At 31.8% G+C, this 11,029-nt stretch overlaps 1 protein-coding gene across 2 annotated transcripts in view; it reads right to left on the reverse strand.

Annotated features, from left to right (window-relative positions):
• Positions 1-4,016: 4,016 nt before the first annotated feature.
• The window catches only part of LOC111619010 (protein retinal degeneration B-like), a 73,637-nt gene continuing 66,624 nt past the window's right edge, over positions 4,017-11,029 (reverse strand). The window contains exons 17-18 of one of the 2 annotated variants that reach the window (XM_023360642.1): positions 4,757-4,885; positions 4,017-4,679 (exon numbers count right to left, since the gene is read on the reverse strand). In XM_023360642.1, coding sequence (XP_023216410.1) covers positions 4,449-4,679; positions 4,757-4,885 — 360 coding nt within the window. In that variant the 3' untranslated portion in view covers positions 4,017-4,448. Of the gene's footprint in view, positions 4,680-4,756; positions 4,886-7,812; positions 8,128-11,029 lie in introns of those variants that run through there. The other variant, XM_023360641.1, reaches the window with a different exon arrangement.

The raw sequence follows: 11,029 nt of genomic DNA on the forward strand, positions 1-11,029 counted from the left end.
AAACCTCCTTGCAAAATTTCAGAAATTTTTGACAAAAAGCACAGGAGTTAAGCTTCAAAGAGGGTAAACAAAATTGTGCCACCCACACAGAAAAAAACCTCTGAATTTTTTTGCATTTCTCAATGTTTCAAAGTTCCAAGTCAAAAAATGTAAAAATCTTGGGGTTATCTTTTGACCAATCACCATACTTTTTCTCTGTGATATACTGTATAACAGAAACAGGAAAATAAAATAGGTACTTTAGACAACTTTATAAAGGAATAAACAAATGGAAATCAGGCTACCAGCCAAAGAATATGATGATACAGGATAAGATCGTAACATTCTAATAACAAGTGACAAAATAATTACGAATTATTTAATGTTAGTACTAAAGGGAAACAGAATACACAGGACAGAGAAGAAACACATGTTAAATTATGAAACCTATCCATGAAGAAGTTATAACAAGTATTGAGAAGCCTAAAAACAATAAGGCAACAAACAGTAACAACATTTTAGCAGAGCTGATTAAGAGAGGTGGTGAAGAACTAATACATACATACAAAAAATACTTCGGCCGTACAAGAAGTGTTTAGCCAGCAGAAAAGAGGGTAAGAGAAAGGGGAGGGGAAGGAGGAGGGAGAGGAGCTAGATAGTAGAGAAAGGTAGGATCCCTCTGAATGGCATATGTATGGCTACAGTACCCTCTGTTTGATGTTGGCATGCAGTTTTTAGGCTGCAAGACCATAGTACCCCAAAGGAGACCCTTTAGGGGATTACGGCATTGCAGCCTAAAAAAGAAAACCCGAGTATAGCGAACATCAAAGATCCAGTGCCGCCACAAATTGCTAAGTGTAGAAGTTAGTGCCAAGTGGCTGTTAGTAGGAAGTTATAACTACTTAATGCTAATGAAACTAAACATGAGTGAGAATCTTAATATTACTTAACAGCTAGACAGACAGTGCAAAAAAAAAAAACGAACACAACAACAAACTAGACGAGACAAACGGACAGACAAAAGACAAACATGCAAGACCCCAAAATTTTTTTTAATATATTTATTTATTATTATTTTTTAATTTAATTTAATTTATTTTATTTTTTTATTTTATTTTTTATTTTTTTAAACATTAACTTACTCACTAATTAAACGAACCTACCATAACCTAGGACGAACCTAACCAGAAATCAAGCTAAGAGTCCCTAATCTAACTTACAACTACGACTAACTTGAACTAACCAAATTTAGACCGAAAAGACGATGAAACATAAGAATTAAAATACAAAGTTGAAAGCAGATATATACCGACAGTTGAAACAAAGCAAGGGAAAGCTAATTGCCATCCGTTTCCCCAGAGCGAGTGCTCTCAAGGGCCCCACTAAGGGATATAAAAGCGAGTAGATGATGGAACATTGTATGTGTGTGAATGAGTTGGTGCGGGTTGCAAGGCCTTCAAGAATAGCAGCTCTCATTAAACTATCCCTAATGTGATTGTACCTATTGCAGCAAAAAACTAGGTGAAGTGGTGTTTGGTCTTCCTGAATACCACAATCGCATTCTGGATTGTTCCCAGGGTTAAATGGTTAAATCTATGCAAGTATTGCTTAAAGTTGCCATGTCCTGTAAGTAGCTGAGTGAGGGTGTAACTAGGGTAAAAGTGGCGAACAATTGCAGTAGTATCAACCTTATCAACCTTGGGGATGAAAGTGTAGGTGAGCCTACCAGTGGTGTCACAGTCCCCAGCTGTCTTGCCAGAGAATGAAGATTTGCTTCTTGATGTGATTGTTGATGTACAAGGTAGGAATGTAACTGAAAGTACTAGTGATTGAAGACTTTGCAGCTTGTTTGACAAGCAGTCTCGTTGCTGAGAACCCCTGCATGACCCAGGACCCATTGGAAATCTATTCTAATGTTGTCATCTAAGTGTTTGAGAATGTGGTGTATGAGATGGATGAGTTTTAAGCGGCTATCAGACTTTGCAATCCTGTGTAAAGCTACCCTACTGTCAAAATAAATGCGATAGTGTAAGTTGTGTCTTTTGTCCTTCCTACATCTAATGTGAATTAAGCTCATATAAATAGTGAAGAACTAATAGTGCATATACAGAGAAGAAAAAACTTGTTCAGTGAAAGAAAATAATTTTGTGCCCTTGCAGAAGAAATAAGACTAACAACAACAACACTTCTTAACTCAGCGTATAAATTCTCTCAAATGTAATCCTACAAAGACTCTCTCACACTATATGGATGCAGTTATAGATTAGCAGTGCAGTTTTAAACAAAACTGCAACAACAGACCAAATCTTCCTTATTAGATAGCTTATGGCTTATGGAGTAGTACTTTGAGTATGCATATGCACAATTACAGCATATACTTTTCATTGATTTTACTAAGATCTATGGTGCATTGTCAGAGATAAACTTTGAAAAATGAAGCAAGATTTTGCCACTGAGGAAAATTGATTGAAATGGCAGATCTGCATGACCACCACTTAAAACAGCAGAGAAACTCAAAGCAGTCTTATTCTACTACTACTACAGGGTGTGGTGCCAAAATCCATACAAATTACATTTTTTCCAAACATATTTTTTATTGCAAAAAGCAAAAAGGTTTACAAATTTTTTTTTAACCACATTGTTTGTAAGGCCATAAAGACTACCTTTACTCAATCTATCCCCCTCATGCTTGAATGACTGCCTCCACTGTTGTCTGAAGCATGTACAGGCACGCTTTAATGTGTCACAGTCCACATCGGTGAATGCCTCATCAATCTCATCAATGGCAGCTATCAATGATACAAGTCCAGACATCCAAACGTTGCTTGTGACCCTTTCAACTACGCTCCATACATAGAAGTCCAAATAATTCAAATCTGGGCTGTTGGGAGGCCAGAATTCTTTTGATCAAATATGTCAATGTTGTCCGAAAATCAATTTTGGACCAAATGACTCATTTTAATTGTGTAAGACTTGTAGACGATTCTATACATAGTTTTCTTGCTCACATGAACAACCGACGACAATTTTCAGATCAACTGACCTGGATCCTCAAAAATCAGTTTCCAAGCCTGTTGAATGATTTCAGGCGTCCTGACAACGCACTCCTTTGAGTGAGTTTTCCTTGCCAGTGTTGTAAAACCTTCATTGGACTTCTCCGACTCATTGTCCTTTGCAACAACATCATACACAGTGATCTCAGGTACCCGAAGAACTGAATGATTTCTGTTGCCGAGCACCCAGCGCGAACACTTTTGATAATCGCAGCTCTTCGGTTATATTTATACTCTGCACTTGGTTTCAACATTGCGACTGTTTTGAGGTTATGATAGTTTAGTACATGTGTCAAGATATTTGAATGCCAAACACGACATCTACCAATGGTATAGAATGGCGGGAATTTGAAATTGAATTTTGTCCAGATTTTGGCACTGCACCGTGTATAATCTTTACACTGGATACCCTAAAAATTGGTCAACCATTGTAATGTTTTGAATTCAGAAACACACAGATTTGCATAACAATAATTTATTATGTTCACACAATTTGGCTACGCATTAACAAATACTTTTATGGTATTGCCGATCAAAATATCAATATATATATATATATATATCTAATAAATAAATAGCTGTATATTACATTAAATACATTGAAAAGCTTCTCATAACATTATGTATCATAAGAAAAACTATAAAAATTATGCACACATTTTGAAGCTAGATGATTTTTTTTTCTGTGACTCTTAATAGATGATAGACGAGATTTAAAAGTAAACAATATTCACATCACAGTCATTGCATTTGGTCGTCGTCAGATTTTGCTAACAATGCGAAATCTTTCGCCCGCTTAATAAATTATATGTATATGTACACTGTGTATATATACCATATATATTTATACACAGCATTTAACTATATATATATATGCATTAAGTATATAAATATATAGATATATAAGTCATAGAGCATACATATGAATTTATATTTTATATAATATATATATATATATGAATGTAAACATATACAGTAATATTTTATGGTGTGTGTGTATGCTTGTTTAAAAATTGTAGAATGCACAAATAATTTTTATACAAATATCCATATACAACATTAGGAAAATTGTGTTCGAGCATGATTACTCTTTAATGTTTGAAAACTAATTTAACTAATTGCATGTCAAACAATTATTTTAATTCACAGCAACAAATAATTAACAACTCATTGGAAATATGTTTCAAGAATTAGCATTTTTTTTTAAATGAAATTTCTTAATAGAAAAATCATTTTTACAAATGGTGGAAGCTTTTATTATTGTTGTTGTTAATTTATAAAATAAACCCTGATCTTTTTTTATATATGTATATATCGATAACCACAGGCCATGATCATTGTACTATAATGCAGATGATACCTGTTACTAATGAGCGAGTTTTTCTTTTGATGAATAAAGTGAAACTAATGAAGTGATCAGATTTTACTTGAGATATTTGGAGGAATGGTTCTTTCACCAATCTGTGCTGACAGGGGATAGGAGGTGGTCCTTTTGGCAGAGTGACGGTGTCTCAGGCCTCCACCCATCTGATTACCCATGCCGAAATATCCTCTGGGTAGCACCATTCTGGCATTACCTTTGGCAGCCCTGGATCCCCCATGAGCTTTTAAGTCAGTTAGATGAGCTGCATAACCATCACTCAGTACCTAGAACAATTGAGATTTTGTATATACAAAAAACACTTTAAAAAAATACAATATATAAATACCATGGCATTACTTACTGTAGATAGAGCATGGTGTTTTTTAGAAACTTTACCAACAATGAATATTTTATCTGGTTTCAATCCTATGGAAGTATAAACCCAAATATCTTTGCTGGAGCCATAAGCTGCATGGACAAGGATATCGGCCTAAAAAATTCAGATATTTTCTAAATTAAATTTTAGACAAATTAGTCTTTGATAAATCAGTTAAGTTTTATAAATAGTCATCTGTCATTGGATGAATCTTGAACTGTTTGAACAGAGAAAAAACAGAATAGGTCCATAAATTCTCAATGTATTTTTTATTTTGACTTTCTCTAGTGTAATATTTCTTAAACAATATACTTAGCTAGTTTTCTTGGATTACAAGTTATTCTATCAGCAACAATAATTTATAACACTTAATAACATGTATATTATAGGCAGACCCTAAGTTTTAGCCATAAATTGTTCCTAAAAATATGTACAAGATCATATATCTGAGAGTCAAATGTTGCATGTTATAAATAGCCTTCAGGGAATGAACTCCAAGAAGAAAAATTATAAGTTTGCTTAAGTGAAATTTTTACTTTTATTACAATACATAAAACATTAAAACAAGAGATTAAACAAAAAGCAGACATACAAATAATTTTTGAAAATTAATTTTTATTGTTATCTAAACAAAAATAGCAGAAAAAGTCACCATAAGAGAGCTTGGTGTGTCTGCCACTTTTGGTATATGAAAAGTGATTCATCTATGATATTTTGATATCCATAAGAGTGAGTTATCCAAATGACAAGACCACTTGTAATTAGTAGAATATAACTGAGCATTATATAGATTAATGTTGAAAGATATTGGCATATATCCTACATATATTTATGGTAATTCATTCATACAATGTGGAAAGCAAATATTTGAAAAAATTATTTGGTGTTTGTCAAATAGAATTCCTCATGAAAAATAATTTTTGCATTTGATTACAAAAAAACACTGGCACCTCACAAATACGAGTAAAGCATACTGCCACCAAACTATATGGTCTTCAATGAGTGGTTTTGCAAAACTTACACTTAAGTAATTCAGAATTATTTAACTGATTTTCTTGAAAGATTTTGAAAAGTGCACTTTCACCCTATGCTTAACAAAGGTTTGTACCAAGACTCATCCACAAAAATAGTATTATTTAAACCCCAAGGACCACATCATAACTCCCCTTGTAAATAAATAATTAAAAATTTTCAGAAACTTCTAAACATTTTAAATCTTTTTTTCATACAATAAAAGAATTTACCAAAAATACAATAAAGCAAAAGTTATGTATAGCAAAAATGCACACAATCTCATATCCTTCTTACAAGTTAGCATACTTGAAATTTGGTTACAATTGTCAAAGAGCAACATCATGTACAATCCAAGAATTTTAGTTCATTAAAAATAACTTACAGAGCACTTTGTGCATTGATGCAGTAATTTTTAACAGCCAAAGTATTTTATACATTTCATAAAAGTAACTTTAATACTTTAATATTATCCAACAGAAATCTTTTTTGGCTGTTTCTATAAAATGAACTAGATTTAAAAGAAAAATATAAAATAACAGAAAACTTTTGTATCACACTCACAAAAAAATTAAAATAAATTTAGAATTTACTTTAATTATATTAGTGTCATTAACATATTTTTATTCTTTAGGACAATGACAAGATGAAAGCAGAATGAAGTAATATTTATAATAGTGAAATGGTATAAATTATTTATAAAGTTGGAATTATTATAAAAGTGAATTCATATTAACCTTGCAAACCTTTTTTGATGAAATGGTATGGTATTAAAAAGAATTGTTAAACATTAAATAAATAAATAAATATATATATATTTATTATAAAGAACAAATGTTGAATTTACTGCAATTGTTTTCCTTTCGGGACCATCCATCACCAAAACAAAAAAAAATCGATTTTCGTTATTTTCATAGGAAACTCGATATTATATTGATCAATCGAGTTTTCGATTCGGATTCATCTGTTACAAATAATAATCGATGTTAAGCGATAGGCGAAACAATACAAGCAGGAAAAAAGATCCTGTTATCGGTATAACTAACCTATATCATATAAGAACTGTTCCGTTTCGGAGTTTACTCTTTTGTTACAGATAGAAGCGCATAGAGCAGTCATAACTTCCTACCTCCATTGGACAATAGAATGGTTGATTGCTTGCCAACACTAACCCTTTAAAACGGTCTATTTCCGCGAAGTATTAATTCCTAAATTAGTAAAGGAAATTTTTCTTTTTACAACCGACTGATATAATTATTACTTAAGTAAATCAACTTTCGGTTCGGATCGTATACCGTTCACAAAACAACAAAAAGTCTGCATAGAAGAGAAACTAATCAGNAATGGGGAGAGGTTCAGGAGTTTACCAACACTCATTATCCAAACAGAGCTGAGGCCAATAGGATCAATGATCTCTACAATGACACCTTTGTCCGTCATTTCCGACAGGTGTTGAAGAAGAGAGAGAAACACACCACCTTGGACATGTTTTTCAAGAAGCCAGCTGCCAAAAAATAAAGGATGGAACAAGAGGAGTTGATGCTGCAAGCTCTGGTAGCCTCTCCTGAATCTGACTCCGATTAAAAAACAATAAAAAGAGACCCGCTGCAATGTGTAAAAAGTCTGTATCTGTATGAATGTGTGAAGAACATGTTCCTCCATGCCCTCCTCACAACATCTGACTACCGGCATAATTGGTGACTGCTCCACTTTCATTTTTTTAATGGTATAGTATGGTTATTTTATGCTGCAGAACAAATTATATGTTTTAACATGTATTTCTATGGAAAAATACGTTTCACATAACGGACTTTTCACTTAACGTACGTGCACCAGGAACGGATTAAGTACGTTATACAAGGCACCACTGTATATATATTTATTTAATGTTTAACAATTCTTTTTTAATACCATTATATATATAAGTTACCAGCCAAACCCAATTTCAGGCCAAACTAGTTTGTCCTACATGTATCAGGATATACTAGTTTAGCCTAGGATAATCTAGTTTGGCCTAAATACTTTAGGCTTAACAAGTTTGACCTAGGCCGAACTGATTTATGTACTACAAATAGGTGCTAGTGTAAAAAAAAATTATTTTGTGTAATTCAAAATGCTACCACAGTACACCCAGTGGTTAAAGTGTACCTAGGTAACCCCAATGTCGGTGCTTCGGTTAAGTTGGTTTGGTTAGATTAACTACATTTTTAGTAGACATTTCCTTTTTTTTTCTTTTGTTCAAGAACTACAGTGAATCAATAACTAGTGATGTTAAACAATGGATGGCCTGCTGGCGTCTCCCTTCCGGGAGCATGAACAGTCCAAAGTTCCGCCATTGGGGTTACCTATAAAAAAAAATGACTATAAAATTACTATAAAAAAACACTTTAACCCACCCTGTAAAAATAAATAAAAGATTAAATATTTTATATGTTACACTAAGAAACACAAACAAGTTCATTTTTAATTTTAGTTTGACTTTAAAATTTATTATTATTATTTCGTTTGAATTTTTGAAAATATTATCGAAAGTTAATTACCTTTATAGGTGCATGGTTTAATAAAAAAAATACTAACTGATAAGTACTGATTAGCTTATTTTTATTTTATAGTTTTATACAAGGGTTGTGTCACTTCTAATCAATACCATTTTTTATAATTAAGTAGACTATGTTTGAATAAATATTGTTCATCTAATTGATTGCCTTTTAATTTTATTTTAACCATTAATATACTTAAATCAGGCCTGGTCAACCCGCAACCTGTCACGTTAAATTGTGTGGCCCACTAAGCAATATTATATATCTATTAAAATTTTTGTTTCCCGTTATGTGTATACCAAAACAATTAAATAAATGAAAATTTGCATGTGTCATTGTTATAATGCACAAGTGCGATACAAACTCTTGGTATAACAATAAAATCATATTCATTTTGAATTTGTTTTACTTTTTAAAAGCATGTTTGCCTAAATTGTGGCCCACCAAAAAGTTATGCATGATCAGAGTGGCCCGCAAAACAATTTGGGTTGGCCAGACCTGACTTAAATAATAATTCTAAATCAGTTCAGCCTAGGACAAATTAGTTAAGCCTAAAGTATTTAGGCCAAACTAGATTGTCCTAGGCTAAACTAGTATATCCTGATACAGGTAGGATAAACTAGTTTGGCTGGTAACATATATATATACTATTGATATGATTATATATATTATCAATAGTGTATACACACACACACACGAAGAACTGCAGAACACTACAGCAAAGGGAAGACTTGCTATAAAACAAAATCTCTAAAATAACATGTATATCAAAGTCTTTACAGTTTTTTAAAAAGTGATTCGTTTCTGTTACCTTTTTATTATGCAACTATGATATTATAATTTGTGCTATACTTTTTTCACACCGAAACAAAAAGGTGTGTGTGTGTGTGTGTGTGTGTTACAAAACTTTATCAAAATGGAAAATGGTAATGCAACCTTTTTTAATTCCATAATACCCAGTGATGAATGAGGTCTATGGATGGATGAATAACAAACCAAACTAAAAACTGATGGTTTGATATTTTGCAAAGCAAAAAGAAATGAAATATCAGAATGATGCTTGTTGTGTTCAATTTGTGCACACAAGATATATATCTTGTGTGCACAAATTGAACACAACAAGCACCATTCTGATATTTAAAATAAAATAAATTTTCTTTCATTTAAATAAAAAAACTAACTTAAATTTAAAATGCCGACTCCTCTGGCCAGAAATTCCTCCTGACTCAGACTCCGAGGTCCAACTGTATATATAATATATATATATACAGTAGAACATGATTAACTCAAACCAGGATAACTGAAAGTTGTGTTTACTCCAGGACTGTGGAGTTGGAGTCAGGAGGAATTTCTGGCCAGAGGAGTCAGCATTTTAAATTTAATTTAGTTTTTTTATTTAAATGAAAGAAAATTTATTTTATATTTATTAATTTTTTAAAATGTCTTTGTACTTGTTATAATTCATTTATTTTAAATACAAAATGCAACAATTTAATTTATTAAATATGTATCAATAATTTTCTTTGTAGTATTTGTGTTTAGTAGTAAAATTATTTTGAACCAATTGAATTTGAATATTATTGATTCATTCCATTCTTATCCCCACTCTAAATAAGTACTCTATTTTTCTGAATGAGCCAGACTAATTGATCAGAGTATATATTTTACTTTTCTGAACAAGAGGCTGAAGTAGCTAGATTGCACACTTTTTAATTGAACTAGCTTTTCTGGAAATGTGAAATTGAAGTGCAAAATCTGTAGAATAAAGATATGTAGATGTAGAATTTTATTGCTCTCCTTTTTTCCTCTTATTAAATATTTGTTAAAAATTAATGTTTTTATACAAATAAATATTAATGTAAGTTAAATATTAAAAATACAAACTATAAAAAGTATTCGGGTAAATGCCCAGGGCTCATTTCAGAGTTCAGAGTAAGGTAACCCCTATGAGCATATCTCTGCCCCCCATAAAATGACTTGGTATTTACTTTCGTCGGCCTACTAAAATTATCAGGAGTCAGAGTCGAGTGCTTTTTTTACCGACTCCACAACCCTGGTTTCCTCAAAGACATTTTCTTTCCCCAAACTGTTTAACTCAAATGGGAGTTTTGATACAATATTTTCATAAACTCTCTGGAATTTTAATTTGAATTTTTCATTAAATAACATAATTAACTTTCATCTTATGAATAAACCAATCAGAACTTTCTATAAAGTATAGGAACCATGTTAAAAATCAGACTGGACATCTGGAGAACAGACGTTGAATTCATCCGTCCTTAGTATCAATTTTTCCTTCGAGTTAAACTATAGCAATCTTTATTTTGTATTTTACATATTAATATGGTATGCATAGTATTTAAGTTAAAACATAAATTGATGTTTGTAAACGGTCTACCCTCCTACCTCCTAATTTGTGAAAAAGCAAAATAAGAAACAATTTTTGTTGTGTACTTAATGAAAAAATGTAAGTGTTTTTAGTGTTTTTTGGTTTGTTTCATTTAATGTAATATAACATAGTCATGTTTTAACACTTTTTGTTTATTTGAACTAGCACTGAAGAGGGGTTGGAGTATATTATACCAACCCGAAATATATTTGTAGTTCAATGAAAAATAAAAGTTAAATTTGCTAACCAGAAATTGCTGTGAGATACGTCTACCAAAGCGTGTGTTTTGGATTACAGAGACGAATTTACATTGTTAAT

This window comes from Centruroides sculpturatus, unplaced genomic scaffold (genome assembly GCF_000671375.1).
Source record: "Centruroides sculpturatus isolate CEXI.00-Female unplaced genomic scaffold, Cexi_2.0 scaffold234, whole genome shotgun sequence".
NCBI lineage: Eukaryota > Metazoa > Arthropoda > Arachnida > Scorpiones > Buthidae > Centruroides > Centruroides sculpturatus.